General features: G+C 36.5%; 1 protein-coding gene and 1 pseudogene across 1 annotated transcript; one reads left to right on the forward strand and one right to left on the reverse strand.

Annotated features, from left to right (window-relative positions):
• Positions 1-1,766: 1,766 nt before the first annotated feature.
• Positions 1,767-2,651, forward strand: LOC139842814 (uncharacterized mitochondrial protein AtMg00810-like). The gene has a single exon (XM_071832919.1). It carries the CDS (start codon positions 1,767-1,769, stop codon positions 2,649-2,651), a length of 885 nt encoding a protein of 294 aa, XP_071689020.1.
• Positions 2,652-2,794: 143 nt separating this feature from the next.
• On the reverse strand, positions 2,795-9,935 carry LOC139842815 (DNA replication licensing factor MCM4-like; annotated as a pseudogene).
• Between the last annotated feature and the right edge of the window lie 13,277 nt (positions 9,936-23,212).

Consider the following 23,212-nt stretch of genomic DNA (forward strand, 5'->3'; position numbering starts at 1 on the left):
GTGCTGATTCGAAGAATACATTCTACCTTGTGCCGGTAGAACAGCCAGCATACTACACACTCGACACAGCTATATTAGCTGACTGTACATAAACAACATAAACAAACTTGTGCTGGCTGCACATAACATTTTAGTGTAAATAAATTACAGTTTTGTCATAATTAAATCCTTAATTATTTTGGAGACTCAACAGTTATAGTTAAAGAAAGCTTACTTACATGTTCTTGAACTTTCAAAGTTGACTTTAGTTCAAGAAAGTATGAGATCAAGACTAACTTGTAATACTTGACCATTCAAACTAACAAACATGAAATTAAAGTGCATAATACAAAGAAATAAACTAAATAAACAAGTAACTATTCCATGGTTGTTCATACTTTAAAGATTCAAACCAAAGTTTGATCTTTAAAAATGTAAACTTTAAGTTTACAAACGTGACTTACAAGTAATGATTCTACAACCATGAACTTAAAATCTTTTAACATATTAAGTGTAGAACATAAACTAGAAAGTTTATGTTCTTGTGTGTTCTTGTAAATACAAGATAAATGAAGAACAAACTAGTAAGTTTGATTCTTGCAACTAGTAAAGAACAACAACTATTACAAGTATGTAAACCATAAACAAGAACAAGTAATTAAACAAGTGAGAAGATGATGATGTTTAAGGGTGTTAGTATTAGGTTTAGACAAGAGAAAGAAAAGAGGAAGAAACTCACACTTGAGAGAAAAGTTGAGAGGAAAGTTTGAGAGAAAAAGTTGCAAGTATGTGTGTGTGTGAGAAGTGAAGCAAAATGCTAGCAATATGTGATCAAAATTTGAAACAAAACCACCCATGTACACCTCCTAGGCCGACGGCCTGCTCAACAAATGGGGGGAGAAGTTTACACACTAGTCTCTTGCATGTAAAGTCTTAAAAGATTGGTTAATAAGGGTACATGCATGGGGATTATGGTGTAACTAAGTAGTAACAAGATTCCATGAGCATTAAGCTACTAGTTCCAATCTAAAGTGATACTTGCATAAAAGACATGGGCTAATGAACCCATTAAGTGTGTGTAGGGTGGGCTCTTTAAGTCCATTAACATAAACAAGGCCCAAGTTCAAGTATTTAACAAGTTAATCCAATTAAAGCCCAAGTAACTAACTAATAACCATAGTTAATTAAAATGATTAATAAAATCAATCATGAATGTAAATAATATCTGAAAATATTATTCGTGTAATGTACGCGTGTCACAAAGATGTTTCGGGCATTCAAAAGTCATGTACGTTTAATCATGGCAACATGTAAATGTAATAATATACATTCGTTTAATCACAAGTATTAATAATAATAATTATTAATAAATAAATGTTGGAAAATCCAGGGTCGTTACACGTACCGTACTCCACATTACCCTTGCAAACTCGTGTCAAATACATCAATTAGATTTTAAAAACGCCTTCCTCCATGGAAAACTAAATGAGACCGTATATATGTATCAACCTGTTAGTTTTCGCGACCCTCAAAAACCAAATCATGTATGTCTCTTGAAACGTTCACTTTACGGGTTGAAACAATCACCGGGAGCTTGGTATCAAAGGTTTGCTAATTATGTCTCGACTATTGGTTTCAATCACAGCAAGTGCGACCATTCATTATTCATCTATAAACGTGGCATTCATACGGCGTATATACTTTTATATGTCGACGATATTATTTTAATTACATCTCATGACAGCTTACGAGAGTCACTATTATCTTAGTTATCTAATGAATTTGCCATGAAGGATCTCGGTAATCTAAGCTCATTCTTGGGGATCTCAGTTCAGCGAACATCAGATGGCTTATTCCTCAATCAAACAGCCTACGCAAATGACATCATTAGTCGAGCAGGCATGACTTTATGCCAACCTGTTTCTACTCCTGTAGACACGATGGGAAAATTGAGTTCAAATGCAGGCGACAAGTACAAAGATCCTACATATTTTCGAAGTCTGGCAGGGGCGTTACAATATTTAACTTTCAAAGGTCCCGACATTGCATACGCGGTTCAACAAGTTTGCTTGCATATGCACGACCCACGAGACATTCACATGTTAGCCATTAAACGCATCATCAGGTATATAAAGGGAACCGTTCATATGGGGTTACACATGACACGTTCAAAGAAACATGAACTGGTATCTTATACGGACTCGGATTGGGGTGGTTGTCCGAACACAAGAGGTTCCACCTCGGGCTATTGTATATTCTTAGGGGACAACCTTATTTCTTGGTCCTCCAAACGTCAACCAACCATCTCTCGTTCAAGTGCTGAATCAGAATATCGAGGGGTGGCTAACGTAGTGGCCGAATCCTGCTGGTTACGAAACTTGTTACTCGAGTTACATATGCCTTTACATAAAGCTACTCTGGTTCTGTGTGATAATGTTAGCGCCACTTACCTCTCCGATAACCCAGTCCAACACCAACACACAAAACACATCGAACTCGACATACATTTTGTTCGGGAAAAGGTCCAAAAAGGCGAAGTTAAGGTTTTACATGTTCCAACTAGATTCCAACTTGCGGATATTTTCACCAAAGGTTTACCACGCGTTCTTTTCAACGATTTTAGATCCAGTATTTGCCTTCGCTTTACTACGGCTGTGACTGAGGGAGGATAATAGTCAATATAGTTGTATATGTACACATAGCAGTTATATTTATATTTGTACACAAATTAATAGTTGTAGATTGAGTCTTTTGTAATCCACATTAAGTGGAGTGTTAGTTAGTCACATGTGTTCCACAAATAGTGGACTCTTAGTTAGATGAAGCCTGTATAAATACCAAGCACTGCATTGTAAATCATCATCAATAACATTACGTATTCTATCCTACTTTCACAGGCCAAGACTAAAGTCCTTGGATTTAGAGAAGCAATTATAATCCCAGCTTTTGCTATCGATACAGTTTGTTGTTCCATCACCTACAAGAACAGATGTTAAGTACACACAAACACTTAATATAACGAAAATTAAGAAAATATGCACTTAATACTGCATCTCCTCATGTATTGCATTCTCAGACATTTTATCAAATACAGCAGATACCCCTGTCACTAAGAACCAAGGCCCCACTCTCTAGAACCTAATGATCATTCATGTTTAGTAAGCCCTAACACACCACACTTTCAATTAGCAAAATGGACTAATATATTCAAGAATGTGTTAACACATACCGTTTCACCAGTTTAGGGATCTTTTGCCACGTAGCAGTCAATCCAACAACTGAACTCCCTCTTCCAATTGTGTAGATACCACGAGGTGCTAATTTGTGTATGTATGATTGTATGTATTGAAGAAGCTGAGATTTGCTGGTACCAGGATCACCAACTAGAAAGATATTAATGTCTCCCCTGAAACTAGCCCCAGATTGAAGTGTCAAAGCACTCCCGCCAAACAGCTACATTGTAATTTAAAAAAAAAAGGATATTTATAAAGTCCATTTTTCATAATTTAAAATATAGATTCAGTTTACGTTGAACAGTATACCTGGCAAAGAATTCCTTTTTTTTACATCATCTAACTCCCATATGTTTGGAGCCAAAGACCTAGTAAGCATTTCATATATATCAGGCTGTTTTGATAGCTCTTTTAATTTATCCACCTGTACGTAGTTGCACATATTGTTGGTGATTTTAGTGTCATCCAACGTACATTTTAGTTAGTTGCGATTTACTTGAATGCAGGTGTTAGCTAGCTATACTTACCAACGGGTTCGGAGAGTGTGGAGTACACGCCCGTAAGAGTTGGCTACTAACTGTCGCGTAAAATGCGTGGGTCAAGGGGGCTGCGCCCCCTTGCGGGGTCCAAGGGGCAGCGCCCCTGGCGGGGTCTAAGTGTCAGCGAACATGTATGCCTTTTGGTATAACCGATTTTCCCGCCAAAACTGAAGGGTTACACCCTTTCGGTTTAACTGTTTTCCTATAAACAGTTTATGAACGTCTTTGTTCATTCATTCTGCATTCATAAAAACCAACAGAAACACACACATATTCTCTAACAATTTGATCAGTGATTTCGTTGCCCAAAACACTGATTGCGTTCTTGTTTGATCCCTGTAAAGATTTCGTGCAACCGTGGCAATCGTAGGGTCGAAATACTTTATAGAGATAGTGATTACACGATTCAAGAACGAATCCGGCAGTCAATTCATACCTGATTTCTAACAAATCTATAAAGTATTTAGTCTGTAATCATGTCTGGAGAAACGGTGAAAGAGATGACAAGGCAGTTTGCAAAACTGGAGAAATTTGAAGGAGTTAATTTTCGAAGATGGCAACAGAAGATGCGATTTCTGTTAACAACGTTGAAGGTTGTTCATGTTCTATCCACCCCCATGCCAGAACTTCCTGAGGATGCAACTTTGGATCAAATCAGGAGAAGAAACAAGTGGGATAACGATGATTTCATATGTCGTGGCCACATTCTAAATGGTATGTCTGATGCTCTTTTTGATGTTTACCAATCTGTAGAAACTGCTAAGAAACTATGGGATTCGCTTGAATCCAAATACATGGCCGAAGATGCTTCGAGTAAGAAGTTTCTTGTGAGTAATTTCAATAATTACAAAATGGTGGATTCAAGGCCTGTTATGGAACAGTTCCACGAAATTCTTCGAATTTTGGGACAGTTTACACAACACAATCTGAAAATGGATGAATCCATTTCAGTGTCTTCAATTATAGACAAACTGCCACCATCATGGCAGACTTTCAAACACATGCTAAAACATAAGAAAGAAGAATTGTCTTTGACTGAATTGGGAGGCACCCTACGTATTGAGGAATCAATACATGATCAAGAGGGTGGTAAGACTAAAGAAAAGGACGTTGCATCATCCTCTGTTAACATGATTGAGGATGGTAAACGTGGGAACAAAAACAACAAAAAGTTCAATGGAAAGAAACGTAAGTTTCAAGGGAACAACGATGGTTCCAACAAGAAGGATAAGAAATCTCTATCTTGTTGGATTTGTGGCAAACCTGGTCACTTTAAGAAAGAATGTCGTGTTGGAAAGAACAAGGATGGAGCAAGCGGTTCAGGTTCAGGAAACGGGTCTAAGGACCAAGTTCCTAACCAAGGTCAGAATTTTGATTGTATTATAAATTCTGTTCAGAATTATGTATCACATATTTCTGAAGCATTTTATGTGCAGGATGATAACATAGCGTGGTGGATTGATTCCGGGGCCACATGTCATGCATGTAAAGATCGCTGTTGGTTTAAGACATTTCAACCTGATGATGATGTGCTTCACATGGGGAACGAATTAGTCACTCCTGTCCTTGGTCGTGGAGATGTTGTTTTACAATTTAGTTCTGATAAGACAATTACTTTAAATAATGTTGTGTATGTATCTGGGTTGAGAAAGAATCTAATTTCCAATCCTATATTAAATAAGTGTGGTTATAAACAAGTATTTGAATCCAACAAGTATATCTTGTCGAAGGGTGGCATGTTTATTGGATTTGGATACTATAATAATGGTATGTTTATGTTGAATCTTAAGAATGTTCCTGTTGTTGATAATTCTGCTTGCATGATTAGTTCTAGTTCAAATGAGTCAAGTTTATGGCATGCGCGTCTAGGACATGTACATTATAAAAGAATGTATGAAATGTCTAAAGTTGATTTGATTCCTACCTTTGAAAAATGTTCTGAAAAATGTAATACCTGTATGTTGAATAAAATCACGAGACAACCTTTTAAGACCATAAACAGGACGTCTTTGAATTTAGAACTAATTCATAGTGACCTTTGTGATTTTCATGCTACACTTTCCTTAGGAAATAAGAAGTATGTAATCACATTTATAGATGATGCGTCTAGGTTCTGCTATGTTTATCTTTTGCATTCTAAAGATGAGGCCTTAGACAAATTTAAAATCTATAAGACTGAAGTGGAATTACAAAAAAATGGTTTAATTAAAACGTTGCGCACTGATAGAGGTGGTGAGTATTATGATCCAATGTATTTCCAATCTGTAGGGAGTTTTCATCAAACTACAGCTCCATATACACCACAACAAAATGGTGTAGCGGAGAGGAAAAATAGGTCTCTCAAGGAAATGGTTAATTCCATGATGACGTACTCTGGTTTGAGTGACGGATTTTGGGGAGAAGCCATGTTAACGGCTTGTCACATTTTGAATAGAGTTCCTAATAAAAGAGGAACTATGACTCCTTACGAACTTTGGTACAAGAAACAACCAAACTTGCATTATTTGTGAGTTTGGGGTTGTCGGGCAATCGTAAGATTAACTGAACCCAAAAGGAAAACTTTGGGTGAAAGAGGTGTTGATTGCATCTTTATTGGATATGCTGAACATTCCAAAGCCTATAGGTTTTATGTGATAGAACCTAATGATTTTATTTCGATTAACACCGTTATAGAATCAAGAGATGCAATATTTGATGAATCCCGTTTTACATCAATACCTAGACCAAGGGACGTGATTTCTCATTCAAATGAGACTACACAAGGAGTTAACCTGGAAGAAATTCCAAGTGAGTCACTAGAACCTCGTAGGGGCTCTAGAACTAGGACACCCAAGTCGTATGGTTCTGACTTTCAACTTTACCTAGTTGAAGGATCGAGAGATTGTGTTAAGTCACAATATTCTTACTGTTACAGTATAGATGATGATCCTAGAACCTTTAATGAGGCCATGAAATCTCGTGACGTTGTCTTTTGGAAAGAAGCAATTGACGACGAGATGAGTTCTATTTTGGAGAATAACACTTGGGTATTAACAGATTTACCACCAGGATGTAAACCTTTGGGAAACAAGTGGATCTTCAAGAAGAAGATGAAAGTCGATGGCACAATTGATAAGTTTAAAGCTAGATTGGTTATCCAAGGCTTTAAACAAAAGGAGGGTATTGATTATTTCGATACATATGCTCCTGTTGCTCGTATCACTACTATTAGATTGTTAATAGCACTTGCTGCTACGTATGATCTAGTGATCCATCAAATGGATATCAAAACAGCATTCTTGAATGGTGATTTGGAAGAGGAAGTGTATATGAGACAACCAGAAGGGTTTGTTATGCCAGGTCAAGAGCATAAGGTGTGCAAGTTGGTTAAATCATTGTACGGGGTGAAACAAGCTCCCAAGCAGTGGCATCAGAAGTTTGATGATGTGGTATTGTCTAATGGTTTTGTACTAAATCAATCTGACAAGTGTGTATATAGAAAATTCAATCAATCCGGAAAAGGTGTGATCATTTGCTTATACGTGGATGACATGTTGATCTTTGGTACTGACCAGGATCAAGTTGATAGAACAAAGGAGTTTTTATCTTCGAAGTTCTCCATGAAGGACATGGGAGTGGCGGATGTAATCCTAGGCATAAGGATTAAAAGGGATGATAGAGGTATCACGATCACACAATATCATTACATTGAGAAGATTCTGAAACGGTTTAAGTGTGATCAATGTTCTCCCTTGAATACTCCCGTTGATACAACTGTGAAGCTTATGCCCCATTCGGGTAAAGCTGTATCACAGCTTGAATACTCTCGAGCAATTGGATGCTTGATGTATGCTATGACAAGCACACGCCCTGATATTGCTTTCATAGTGGGAAAACTTAGTAGGTTTACTAGTAATCCAAATGCTACTCACTGGCGTGTTGTGGTTAGAGTATTCAAGTATTTGAAGGGTACTATGGATTATGGTATCACTTATACTGGGTTCCCTTCAGTTTTAGAAGGATATTCGGATGCAAGTTGGATAACCAACGTCGAAGATCATTCATCTACGACTGGTTGGATATTCCTACTTGGAGGAGGTGCTATTTCATGGGCTTCTAAGAAGCAAACATGCATTACAAATTCAACCATGGAGTCTGAATTTGTAGCTTTAGCTGCAGCTGGTAAGGAAGCTGATTGGCTAAGGAATCTAATTCATGAAATTCCTTTGTGGCCGAAGCCAATATCTCCTATTTCCATCCGTTGTGACAGTGAAGCTACTTTGGCTAAGGCTTATAGCCAAATGTACAATGGAAAGTCTAGACACTTAGGTGTTAGACACAGTATGGTTCGCGAGCTGATTTCACATGGAGTGATATCCGTAAGTTTCGTTAGATCACAACAAAATTTAGCGGATCACTTGACTAAAGCATTAGCCCGAGACTTAGTGCACAAGTCGGCTATTGGAGTGGGATTGAAGTCCACATAAATCTTCCAAAGTGAGACGCCCAATTCCCTTCTAGTACAACGCTAGAAGCTGAATTCAATGAGGTAAGCTTACTTTCTGAAGATTGAAACACATAAAATTCTGATCCCAAAGTACGTGTTTAGACCTGCAAGTTGAGTTAGGTTGAAGTTATTCTTCTTAATAGTTCTTTTGAAAAATTGCATATGCAGGTGCAAGATGTAAAGGGACTACCTATGTGAGCATGAAGTTTTGCCGCTTCAATGGAGCCTTGGACTTAGCTGCCAATATGTTCACTGAAGGATTGGGACACATGGCTTATAATAGTGTCAAGATTGTTTTAGGGATATGTAAGAAACTGATGTGTATAATATTTTATAGTTTTCATACGAGTGGAAGGGTTCAATTTCTGAAACACCCTGATACTCGAATTCTCGTAAATATTATACTAAGTGGAAATTCAATTTCTGAAACATTTTCATTTATGCATTAGTTTGTTCTGTTTGTTTAGTTATTTTAGTAAATCAAGGATTACACTAAAATGGGGGGGATTTGTTGGTGATTTTAGTGTCATCCAACGTACATTTTAGTTAGTTGCGATTTACTTGAATGCAGGTGTTAGCTAGCTATACTTACCAACGGGTTCGGAGAGTGTGGAGTACACGCCCGTAAGAGTTGGCTACTAACTGTCGCGTAAAATGCGGGGGTCAAGGGGGCTGCGCCCCCTTGCGGAGTCCAAGGGGCAGCGCCCCTGGCGGGGTCCAAGGGGCAGCGCCCCTGGCTTTTGGTATAACCGATTTTGGTAGAAACACTGATTGCGTTCGAATAAGTGTCAGCGAACATGTATGCCTTTTGGTATAACCGATTTTCCCGCCAAAACTGAAGGGTTACACCCTTTCGGTTTAACTGTTTTCCTATAAACAGTTTATGAACGTCTTTGTTCATTCATTCTGCATTCATAAAAACTAACAGAAACACACACATATTCTCTAACAATTTGATCAGTGATTTCGTTGCCCAAAACACTGATTGCGTTCTTGTTTGATCCCTGTAAAGATTTCGTGCAACCGTGGCAATCGTAGGGTCGAAATACTTTATAGAGATAGTGATTACACGATTCAAGAACGAATCCGGCAGTCAATTCATACCCGATTTCTAACACATATCTGTATAAGTAATACGTAAAATCCTGAAGTAGTTAAAGATAACAATGTTTTGAGATCATTGCCTTCTCTTCATAGTCCAAAGAGGTTTCTTGACCATCTTCTTGTGTAGAACTCTGTTCAGTTTCCATTAGATCTTCTGCATTATTCATTCTTGACTTGTCCGTCTTCTTTATATGAAGACAATCAATATAAGTCTGAAGATGCAATAAAAAAAAAAAAATTAAATAAATGGTTTCAGCTTATATCAATTACATGTTCAGTTGGAATAGTGGAAACGTACGTAGCATCAACATTTACCTTGAACAAAGATTGCACAGTTCTTTGAGTTTGACCAACTCTAACACTCATAGCCCTATATATCCCAGACATGGATTCAAATTTCGAAGTCTTCAAATTAAATATCCGGGCTTGTATATGCTTCTCGAATAACGGATTAATTCTGCTAACCATGTCCATCAAGACAATATCTAATATAGCAAGAACCTTTAAAGGATACCTCACCATCTTTATGTACAAGCCATTATCATAATCAAAAACGTCATTAGCATCTACTTCAAGCGACTCCCCTAATTCCATCTCAATCACTTGATTAATAACTTTCATGTATGTACTTTCCTTCATCATGCGAGTGATGGTCACGAAAATGCCTCAAAAACCTCAAAATCGCAGCAGCGTTCACATCTTGAACGCTAATACTCGTTCCCCAAACATACATAGGCGGCACATAGTTTTCATCAGGTTCTCCACCTTCCGAAGAAGAAGGTTGTGGAGACGACGGCGTACTATCGCCAGGGGCAGTGGCGGATCTAAGATGGGTAGTCACTGGTGTCACCGGTTAAAATCGCTAAAAAATTTCTACTAGATGTCTTATTTCAATGGTGTCACCCAAAAAATGTACACTATCCAGTGGTGTCACTAGTTAAAAACCCAAAAAATTTCCACTACATCGCGTATTTCAGTGGTGTCCCGTGCCACCACTGAACACTATATAGGTCCGCCCCTGGCCAGGGGTATCACCGTGGCGTACGGCGGGAAGGAAGACCACGGACACCGCCATCAGGTGTGGCGGCAAAAAAAGACTGTGATGGTGGTGGTGGCGGAGTATCAACAGCCGTAGATCCCCGTCCCCGTTTCCGGCGGTTGTTTGGAGTGGTGTTCGGATATGAAAATGAGTCACCGATTGGACTCGAAATCATATCATCAGGTGATGAAGGTAACGTTAATTAATCAATTTAGCTCAATTAAAATCTAAAATCGAATGTATAAAGCTACATAACCCTAACTTAAATAAACATAAACTGAAAACCTAGATGTTAACTAAATTTATTTAACAGTCAATTGAAGATTACCTCTAGGAGTAGCAGCAACGCTGCCAGGAATATTGAACGGGAACGAGTAGTTCGACGGGGAGTATTATTATCATCGCCGCGAGCCATGCCTGGATAATTGAGGAACGACGATGGTGAAGGGGTACGCTGTTGGAGAGCCATTGGGGGGATCTTAGATAAATTGGCGGGAAACAAACGGTTGTTTTAGCGTCAAAGAAGGCTAGTTGGGTTTTTGTAAATAAATGGGCCTTAAAGGTTGGTAACCTAGTCCAGAGCCCAATTGTAAAACATGTAGCAAATTCTCAAAATAATTTGTTAAATGTGTAAATATATATTTCCTTTGCATTAGCTAAGCTTGATTTAATATTCATTAATTAATTAATCATGTAGCCTATATCAAAATTTAATAAAATTATCAAAACTATAAGTACTGATCATTATATTTTTATTGTTTCATAAATATAAAGCAATAAAATTTATGCATCCACATTGTCATGATCCGGGATTCCGAGCAACGGATAATAGTAATAGAAATATGGGATATTCGCCAAAATACACTCTCTTTTTTTAATTTTCGTTCAAAATACACCTTTTGAAAAAAAATTATCTTTTTACACTATTAGGTCGACCAACAATATGGTCGACTACCCTTTTAACTTGGTCGACCACCTCATTTTTCAAGGTGGTCGACCAAACTTCATTCAGAGCATGGTCGACTATCATGTAAACATGGTCGACTACCACCTCAATTACACATGGTCGACCACAAAGCAAAAAAACAACGCGGGCGATCAATGAGTTGGTCGACTTCCCTGGATTCAGGTTTCACGCATCTCGAAATTTGCAAAATCCGTGCAAGTCTATTAACAGTTTTTAATGACACTTTTTCCAGCTTGTTTAATGTCTCCACACCTCATGAACATGGTGTCCCAATTATTATTTTCATCCAACTGAAATTGAATTACTCCGTATATGATAAGTATTGAAAACACCACAAATCTTTATGACCAATTTTTGGTAGTCGACCATGTATTGGGTCGCCCACATTTTTTCTTGTTGGGGTAGTCGACCATGAAAAAATGAGAGGTAGTCGACCATGTTTACACGGTGGTCGACCGAAAACTCAATGAAGCTTGGTCGACCACTGTCACACCCCCAAATAGGGCCTGGGGTATTTGTGACTAATTATATCAAATCACAGTTGTATAAACGAGAACGACTCTATATGAGACGTTATATTGAGTTTTGCAGCGGAAGATAAATATATTACATTGTATTTAGAGTATTAAATGTTCTTAATTGATATGATATGTAATGAAGACTCCAAGCATAGCAAGCAATCATCATCAAAGTAGCAGATATACAGCGGAAGCAATATTTAAGTACCTGAGAATAAACATGCTTTAAAGTGTCAACACGAGGTTGAGTGAGTTCATAGGTTTGTCATAAATAATGATTTCAATAATAGATGTAGACCACAAGATTTGTTTTCATAAGTAGATCACTCAGATCCAGTCGTTTGTAAAGTAGATCACACAGATCCAATTGTTTGTAAAGTAGATCTCGCAGATCCAATTGTTTGTAAAGTAGATCATTCAGGGATCAAAAGTTATGCCAGTTCGTGATATTTAGACTAAACATTTAAAGTTTGCCCCATGACAAGTTGTTCTGTCCTTGTCGTTTGGATTTCATTATCAAGTAGGGCTGTTAACGAACCGAACTCGAGTCGAGCAGTGAAATGTCCCGTTCTTATTGATTAAAAACGTTCCATATTAATTGATTTCGTTGCGAGGTTTTGACCTCTATATGAGACGTTTTTCAAAGACTGCATTCATTTTTAAAACAAACCATAACCTTTATTTCATAAATAAAGGTTTAAAAAACTTTACGTAGATTATCAAATAATGATAATCTAAAATATCCTGTTTACACACGACCATTACATAATGGTTTACAATACAAATATGTTACATCGAAATCAGTTTCTTGAATGCAGTTTTTACACAATATCATACAAACATGGACTCCAAATCTTGTCCTTATTTTAGTATGCAACGGCGGAAGCTCTTAGTATTCACCTGAGAATAAACATGCTTTAAACGTCAACAAAAATGTTGGTGAGTTATAGGTTTAACCTATATATATCAAATCGTAACAATAGACCACAAGATTTCATATTTCAATACACATCCCATACATAGAGATAAAAATCATTCATATGGTGAACACCTGGTAACCGACATTAACAAGATGCATATATAAGAATATCCCCATCATTCCGGGACACCCTTCGGATATGATATAAATTTCGAAGTACTAAAGCATCCGGTACGTTGGATGGGGTTTGTTAGGCCCAATAGATCTATCTTTAGGATTCGCGTCAATTAGGGTGTCTGTTCCCTAATTCTTAGATTACCAGACTTAATAAAAAGGGGCATATTCGATTTCGATAATTCAACCATAGAATGTAGTTTCACGTACTTGTGTCTATTTTGTAAATCATTTATAAAACCTGCATGTATTCTCATCCCAAAAATATTAGATTTTAAAAGTGGGACTATAACTCACTTTCACAGATTTTTACTTCGTCGGGAAGTAAGACTTGGCCACTGGTTGATTCACGAACCTATAACAATATATACATATATATCAAAGTATGTTCAAAATATATTTACAACACTTTTAATATATTTTGATGTTTTAAGTTTATTAAGTCAGCTGTCCTCGTTAGTAACCTACAACTAGTTGTCCACAGTTAGATGTATAGAAATAAATTGATAAATATTATCTTGAATCAATCCATGACCCAGTGTATACGTATCTCAGTATTGATTACAACTCAAACTATATATATTTTGGAATCAACCTCAACCCTGTATAGCTAACTCCAACATTCACATATAGAGTGTCTATGGTTGTTCCGAAATATATATAGATGTGTCGACATGATAGGTCGAAATATTGTATACGTGTCTATGGTATCTCAAGATTACATAATATACAATACAAGTTGATTAAGTTATGGTTGGAATAGATTTGTTACCAATTTTCACGTAGCTAAAATGAGAAAAATTATCCAATCTTGTTTTACCCATAACTTCTTCATTTTAAATCCGTTTTGAGTGAATCAAATTGCTATGGTTTCATATTGAACTCTATTTTATGAATCTAAACAGAAAAATTATAGGTTTATAGTCAGAAAAATAAGTTACAAGTCATTTTTGTAAAGGTAGTCATTTCAGTCGAAAGAACGACGTCTAGATGACCATTTTAGAAAACATACTTCCACTTTGAGTTTAACCATAACTTTTGGATATAGTTTCATGTTCATAATAAAAATCATTTTCTCAGAATAACAACTTTTAAATCAAAGTTTATCATAGTTTTTAATTAACTAACCCAAAACAGCCCGCGGTGTTACTACGACGGCGTAAATCCGGTTTTACGGTGTTTTTCGTGTTTCCAGGTTTTAAATCATTAAGTTAGCATATCATATAGATATAGAACATGTGTTTAGTTGATTTTAAAAGTCAAGTTATAAGGATTAACTTTTATTTGCGAACAATTTTAGAATTAACTAAACTATGTTCTAGTGATTAAAAGTTTAAACCTTCGAATAAGATAGCTTTATATGTATGAATCGAATGATGTTATGAATATCATTACTACCTCAAGTTCCTTGGATAAACCTACTGGAAATGAGAAAAATAGATCTAGCTTCAAAGGATCCTTGGATGGCTTGAAAGTTCTTGAAGCAGAATAATGACACGAAAACAATTTCAAGTAAGATTTCCACTCGAAATAAGATTATTATAGTTATAGAAATTGAATTAAAGTTTGAATATGATTATTACCTTGTATTAGAAAGATAACCTACTGTAAGTAACAAAGGTTGTTATAGTTATAGAAATTGAATTAAAGTTTGAATATGATTATTACCTTGTATTAGAAAGATAACCTACTGTAAGTAACAAAGGTTTCTTGATCTTGGATGATTACTTGGAATGGATTTAGAAAACTTGGAAGTAAACTTGTAATCTTGGAAGTATTCTTGATTTTATGAAACTAGAACTTTTGGAATTTATGAAGAACACTTAGAACTTGAAGATAGAACTTGAGAAAGATCAATTAGATGAAGAAAATTGAAGAATGAAAGTGTTTGTAGGTGTTTTTGGTCATTGGTGTATGGATTAGATATAAAGGATATGTAATTTTGTTTTCATGTAAATAAGTCATGAATGATTACTCATATTTTTGTAATTTTATGAGATATTTCATGCTAGTTGCCAAATGATGGTTCCCACATGTGTTAGGTGACTCACATGGGCTGCTAAGAGCTGATCATTGGAGTGTATATACCAATAGTACATACATCTAAAAGCTGTGTATTGTACGAGTACGAATACGGGTGCATACGAGTAGAATTGTTGATGAAACTGAACGAGGATGTAATTGTAAGCATTTTTGTTAAGTAGAAGTATTTTGACAAGTGTCTTGAAGTCTTTCAAAAGTGAATGAATACATATTAAAACACTACATGTATATACATTTTAACTGAGTCGTTAAGTCATCGTTAGTCGTTACATGTAAATGTTGTTTTGAAACCTTTAGGTTAACGATCTTGTTGAATGTTGTTAACCCATTGTTTATTATAACAAATGAGATGTTAAATTGTTATATTATCATGATATTATGATATATAATATATCTTAGTATGATATATATACAGTTAAATGTCGTTACAACGATAATCGTTACATATATGTCTCGTTTCGAAATCATTAAGTTAGTAGTCTTATTTTTACATATGTATTTCATTGTTAATACACTTAATAATATATTTACTTATCATTTAACATAATTAACCAAGTGTATCAATATCTTAATATGATTCATATGTACCTAGTAAGACGTTGTTATAACGATAATCGTTATATATATCGTTTTCGAGTTTCTTAAATTAATCGTCTCATCTTTATGTATATAACTCATTGTTAAAATACCTAATGAGATACATACTTATAATAAAATCATGTTAACTATATATATAACCATATATATGTCATCGTATAGTTTTTACAAGTTTTAACGTTCGTGAATCACCGGTCAACTTGGGTGGTCAATTGTCTATATGAAACCTATTTCAATTAATCAAGTCTTAACAAGTTTGATTGCTTAACATGTTGGAAACACTTAATCATGTAAATAACAATTTCATTTAATATATATATAAACATGGAAAAGTTCGGGTCACTACAAGCAGTAAGAAGTTGAGCTCGGCTCGTTCGATTTTTACTATGCTCGAACTCGACTCGAGCTCGATAACAAATTTCATTATTTGATCGAGTTCGAGCTCGAATATTTTTTCTATGCTCGAACTCGAATTCAATATTCGTTTAAAATGTTAAGTTTGATTATCATAAGTTTTAGCTCAAACTCGAACTCAATTAAGCTCGAACTCGAGCTCAATTTCGAGCTTAAATAAATTCGAACTCGAATTCGTTTATGCACACTTATAATTAATTAATTTATAACTAAAAACTAGTTATATAATATTATAAATCTTAACTAAAAACTTAGAACATAATTATATTGAACAAGAGCATACTATTAAAGAATGCACTTCCAATTTTTAAAAAGATAGGCTTGCTTAGCATTGTATTTATACTTGAGTATTCCTTTCTTACTTTCTTCTTCCATCAAATGTGGGATGAAGTTTCTTTGTTTCTTACAAAATTTTCAAGTTTTAACTAAATCTTTAATTGTTAACATAATTTTTTTCTTCTCTGTATCTCTTGCAAATACTTTTTGTGTTAATATAATTCAAATGTGAAATTTCAATTCAGAACGTGAATTGGATTTAGTGTTAATTACATTGTATCATTTGGAGAGTCTATAATAAAATTAAATTATTTAGTTAGAAAAGAATGAAATATTGTTTTAGCTGGAAGAATCTTGAGTTCTCTTTATTTCATTTGATTGATTAATTTTGTATAATATTCGATTATTATTGGGCTATAATATTATACTCAATCATACATTATTTTTCATTCATGTTATTGATGATTTTTTGTTAAATTACTTACAGTTTATTAATTTTAATACATTATTTTAAGTAGTTGGAGGTGTTGACGTATCTTCTGGAAATAAATGCGGGTATTTCTTCTTCATCTGATCTTCACGCTCTCAGGTGAACTCGGGTCCTCTACGAGCATTCCATCGAACCTTAACAATCGGTATCTTGTTTTGTTTAAGTCTCTTAACCTCACGATCCATTATTTCGACGGGTTCTTCAATGAATTGAAGTTTTTTATTGATTTGGATTTCGTCCAACGGAATAGTGAGATCTTCTTTAGCAAAACATTTCTTCAAATTTGAGACGTGGAAAGTGTTATGTACAGCCGCGAGTTGTTGAGGTAGCTCCAGTTGGTAAGCTACTGGTCCGACACGATCTATAATCTTGAATGGTCCAATGTACCTTGGATTTAGTTTCCCCCGTTTACCAAATCGAACAACGCCTTTCCAAGATGAAACCTTAAGTATGATCATTTCTCCAATTTCAAACTCTATATCTTTTCTTTTACTGTCCGCGTAGCTCTTTTGTCGACTCTGGGCGGTTTTCAATCTTTGTTGAATTTGGATGATTTTCTCGGTAGTTTCTTGTATTATCTCCGGACCCGTAATCTGTCTATCCCCCACTTCACTCCAACAAATCGGAGACCTGCACTTTCTACCATAAAGTGCTTCAAACGGCGCCATCTCAATGCTTGAATGGTAGCCGTTGTTGTAGGAAAATTCTGCTAACGGTAGATGTCGATCCCAACTGTTTCCGAAATCAATAACACAAGCTCGTAGCATGTCTTCAAGCGTTTGTATCGTCCTTTCGCTCTGCCCATCAGTTTGTGGATGATAGGCAGTACTCATGTCTAGACGAGTCCCCAATGCTTGTTGCAACGTCTGCCAGAACCTTGAAACAAATCTACCATCCCTATCAGAGATAATAGAGACGGGTATTCCATGTCTGGAGACGACCTCCTTCAAATACAATCGCGCCAACTTCTCCATTTTTTCATCTTCTCTCATTGGCAGGAAGTGTGCTAACTTGGTGAGACGATCAACTATTACCCAAATAGTATCATAACCACTTGCAGTCCTTGGCAATTTAGTAATGAAATCCATGGTAATGTTTTCCCATTTCCATTCCGGGATTTCAGGTTGTTGTAGTAGACCTGATGGTTTCTAATGTTCAGCTTTGACCTTAGAACACGTCAAACATTCTCCTACATATTTAGCAATATCGGCTTTCATACCTGGCCACCAAAAATGTTTCTTAAGATCCTTGTACATCTTCCCCGTTCCAGGATGTATTGAGTATCTGGTTTTATGAGCTTCTCTAAGTACCATTTCTCTCATATCTCCAAATTTTGGTACCCAAATTCTTTCAGCCCTATACCGGGTTCCGTCTTCCCGAATATTAAGATGCTTCTCCGATCCTTTGGGTATTTCATCCTTTAAATTTCCCTCTTTTAAAACTCCTTGTTGCGCCTCCTTTATTTGAGTAGTAAGGTTAGTGTGAATCATTATATTCATAGATTTTACTCGAATGGGTTCTCTGTCCTTTCTGCTCAAGGCGTCGGCTACCACATTTGCCTTCCCCGGGTGGTAACGAATCTCAAAGTCGTAATCATTCAACAATTCAATCCACCTACGCTGCCGCATATTCAGTTGTTTCTGATTAAATATGTGTTGAAGACTTTTGTGGTCGGTATATATAATACTTTTGACCCCATATAAGTAGTGCCTCCAAGTCTTTAATGCAAAAACAACCGCGCCTAATTCCAAATCATGCGTTGTATAATTTTGTTCGTGAATCTTTAATTGTCTAGACGCATAAGCAATCACCTTCGTTCGTTGCATTAATACACAACCGAGACCTTGCTTTGATGCGTCACAATAAATCACAAAATCATCATTCCCTTCAGGCAATGACAATATAGGTGCCGTAGTTAGCTTTTTCTTCAATAATTGAAACGCCTCCTCTTGTTCATCCTTCCATTCAAATTTCTTCCCTTTATGCATTAATGCAGTCAAGGGTTTTGCTATTTTGGAGAAATCTTGGATGAATCTTCTGTAGTAACCAGCCAATCCTAAAAATTGACGTATATGCTTCGTAGTTTTTGGGGTTTCCCACTTTTCAACGGTTTCGATTTTTGCCGGGTCCCCCTGGATACCATCTTTGTTCACTATGTGACCGAGGAATTGAACTTCTTCCAACTAAAATGCACACTTTGAAAACTTAGCGTACAGTTTTTCTTTCCTCAATACTTCTAGCACTTTTCTCAAATGTTCTTCGTGCTCTTGATCATTTTTTGAGTAAATAAGTATGTCATCGATGAAAATAATGACAAACTTGTCAAGATATGGCCCACACACTCGGTTCATAAGGTCCATGAACACAGCTGGTGCGTTAGTCAATCCAAACGGCATAACCATAAACTCGTAATGACCATAACGCGTCCTAAAAGCAGTTTTTGGAATATCATCCTCCTTTACTCGCATTTGATGACATCCAGAATGTAAATCGATCTTCGAATAAACCGACGAGCCTTGTAGTTGATCAAATAAGTCGTCAATTCTCGGCAGTGGATAACGGTTTTTGATGGTAAGTTTGTTCAACTCTCTGTAGTCAATACACAACCTAAATGTACCATCCTTCTTCTTGACAAACAAAACAGGAGCTCCCCACGGTGATGTGCTTGGTCGAATGAAACCGCGCCCTAAAAGTTCTTGTAATTGGCTTTGCAGTTCTTTCATCTCGCTGGGTGCGAGTCTGTAAGGAGCACGAGCTATTGGTGCAGCTCCTGGTACAAGATCTATTTGAAATTCAACGGATCGATGTGGGGGTAATCCCGGTAATTCTTTCGGAAATACATCGGGAAATTCTTTTGCGACGGGAACATCATTGATGCTCTTTTCTTCAGTTTGTACTTTCTCGACGTGTGCTAGAACAGCATAGCAACCTTTTCTTATTAGTTTTTTGTGCCTTCAAATTACTAATAAGATGTAGCTTCGTGTTGCCCTTTTCTCCGTACACCATTAAGGGTTTTCCTTTTTCTCGTATAATGCGAATTGCATTTTTGTAACAAACGATCTCTGCTTTCACTTCTTTCAACCAGTCCATACCGATTATCACATCAAAACTCCCTAACTCTACTGGTATCAAGTCAATCTTAAATGTTTCGCTAACCAGTTTAATTTCTCGATTCCGACATATATTATCTGCTGAAATTAATTTACCATTTGCTAATTCGAGTAAAAATTTACTATCCAACGGCGTCAATGGACAACTTAATTTAGCACAAAAATCTCTACTCATATAGCTTCTATCCGCACCCGAATCAAATAAAACGTAAGCAGATTTATTGTCAATAAGAAACGTACCCGTAACAAGCTCCGGGTCTTCCTGTGCCTCTGCCGCATTAATATTGAAAACTCTTTCGCGGCCTTGTGCATTCGTGTTCTCCTGGTTCGGGCAATTTCTAATAATGTGGCCCGGTTTTCCACATTTATAACAAAATACATTGGCATAACTTGCTCCGACACTACTTGCTCCGCCATTACTCATTCCGACACCATTTGTTCCTTTCGTTCTGTTAACCCCTGGTCCGTAGACCTCACATTTCGCCGCGCTATGACCATTTCTTTTACACTTGTTGCAAAATTTGGTGCAGAACCCCGAGTGATACTTTTCACACCTTTGGCATAGCTGCTTCTGATTGTTGTTGTTGTTGCGATTGTTATTGTTGTTGGGACGATTGTTGTAGTTGCTGCTGTTGTTGTTGTTGTTGTTGTTGGGCCGTTTGTTGTAGTTGCGATTGATTTTGCGATTGTTGGGATAATTGTTGCGATTATTATTGTAATTGCTGTTCTTGTTGTATTAGTGATTCTTATCACCGTTTTCCTCCCACTTTCTTTTGACTTGCTTCACATTGGCCTCTTCAGCCGTCTGTTCTTTAATTCTTTCCTCAATCTGGTTCACTAGTTTATGAGCCATTCTACATGCCTGTTGTATGGAGGCGGGCTCGTGTGAACTTATATATTCTTGGATTCTTTCCGGTAATCCTTTCACAAATGCGTCGATCTTCTCTTCCTCATCTTCGAACGCTCCCAGACACAATAGGCACAATTCTGTGAATCGTCTTTCGTACGTGGTAATATCAAATCCTTGGGTTCGTAACCCTCTAAGTTCTGTCTTGAGCTTATTGACCTCGGTTCTGGGACGGTACTTCTCGTTCATCATGTGCTTGAATGCTGACCACGGTAGTGCGTAAGCATCATCTTGTCCCACTTGCTCTAGATAGGTATTCCACCATGTTAACGCAGAACCTGTGAAGGTATGCATAGCGTACTTCACTTTATCCTCTTCAGTACACTTACTTATGGCAAACACCGATTCGACCTTCTCAGTCCACCGTTTCAATCCGATCGGTCCTTCGGTTCCATCAAATTCTAAAGGTTTGCAGGCAGTGAATTCTTTGTAGGTGCATCCTACACGATTTCCTGTACTGCTAGATCCAAGGTTATTGTTGGTATGTAGCGCAGCCTGTACTGCGGCTATGTTTGAAGCTAGAAAAGTACAGAATTCCTCTTCATTCATATTCACGGTGTGTCGAGTAGTCGATGCCATTTCCTTCAAAATAGTCAAATGGAACAAGTTAATCATATAGAATATTAAGAGTAGTTAATAGTATTTCGTAGCATAATATGAACTCATTTATAAAAGCTTTTTCTTTATATTAGCGTTTTATAAGTTTAAATTCGGGCAGTACCTACCCGTTAAGTTCATACTTAGTAGCTAATATACAATTCAACTACTACAATTCTATATGAAAAACTGATTATAATAATATTTCGCGTTCAAACTTTTATACAATATTTTACAAACTTACAATACCGCTTGTTTTACATAAAGCATGAAATATAGCACACAATAACTTTGATACTGTAGTGACCCGAACTTTTCCATGTTTATATATATTAATTGAGATTGATATTTACATGATTAAATGTTTCCAACATGTTAAGCAATCAAACTTGTTAAGACTTGATTAATTGAAATATGTTTCATATGGACAATTGACCACCCAAGTTGACCGGTGATTCACAAACGTTAAAACTTGTAAAAACTATATGATGACATATATATGGATATATATTGTAACATCCCGCCTTTTTCCATTCACTTTTCCGTTTAACTATTTAAGTTCCGTTATATGTTTATAACACATCTCGTTAATACGCGTTTGAATTATCTCGTTTAGGTAATTTCCGTACCCGTTTCCTAAGTTGAGGGACTAAAGTTGCCAAATGGAGAAAGAGATGACTAGGTCAACTAGTCAACTCTTTCCTCTCCATTCATTTTATCACCTCCCAAATAATACTTCACCTTTTTCTCTCAAAACCCTCAAACCTTCAATCATCATCCAAATTCGTTCAAGAAGGATTCGATCAAAACAAATTGCATATTTGAACTCCTCGTGATCTCCTCTTCGTTTCCATACCGATTTCATCAATTTTGGGTAACTTTCTAAAATCACTAATTCTTGTGTTCTTGAGATTTTTAAGTTATAAGGTTGTTAATTAGTGTCTATGGCTCGAGTCTAGTTTGTTTATGTGATTTATATGCTCGATCTCGTTGTTTTAGTGTAACTAGCATGAACTTGAATTTTGTGGTGTTGTTCTTGAATTTAGGATGATCATATGTTGTTAGATGTTAAAAGTTGATGTTTTAATTGTGTTACTAGCATCACTAGCTTCAATTTGATGTGTAGGTTGCCTTAGAAAACTTCATGAACTTGATTATTGATTTTGGTGAATTTGGGTTAGGGTTTGATGAACTTGAAATGGACTTTTGATGCATTGAATGCCATGGATTATTATTGGTAAGTGGTTAGTTGGATTGTATGCTTGATTACCTTCAAAACGGCATATCATATGTATAAATTGGATTCCCGAAACTTAAATTGCAATTGATGAATTTGAAACTTGAAAATAAACCTTTATTGGTCACTTGACGGGATTGTGGTTATTGTATATGATGTTTTTGCTTGATGAAGAGTGGTTAGTTGTGTTCCTTGTCGAAAGAGCTTTCCGGTGATATAAAATACATGTTCTAATTGTTTGCGGATCATAAAATGTGATTGTTTGTGTTTTGGTTCGTGCAATTGAGAAATTCAGCAAACAGGGCCTGGAAGGCATTTGGGACGCCGTCCTGACTTTTGGGACGCCGTCCCACTCTTCAATTTGGGACGCCGTCTTGACGTTTGGGACGCCGTCCCACACTTCATTGTGGGACGCCGTCTAGCCACTTGGGACGCCGTCCCATTTGGCTAAAACTGGCTGTTCGTTTTAGTCATTTGACGTGAAAATGTTTGCTATGCTACGGACCTCCGATTAACATGAAACTTGGCCAACATGCTCATATATGATTATATAACTTAGAAAAATTGTCGGACATCCAACCCG

This window comes from Rutidosis leptorrhynchoides, chromosome 4 (assembly GCF_046630445.1).
Source record: "Rutidosis leptorrhynchoides isolate AG116_Rl617_1_P2 chromosome 4, CSIRO_AGI_Rlap_v1, whole genome shotgun sequence".
NCBI lineage: Eukaryota > Viridiplantae > Streptophyta > Magnoliopsida > Asterales > Asteraceae > Rutidosis > Rutidosis leptorrhynchoides.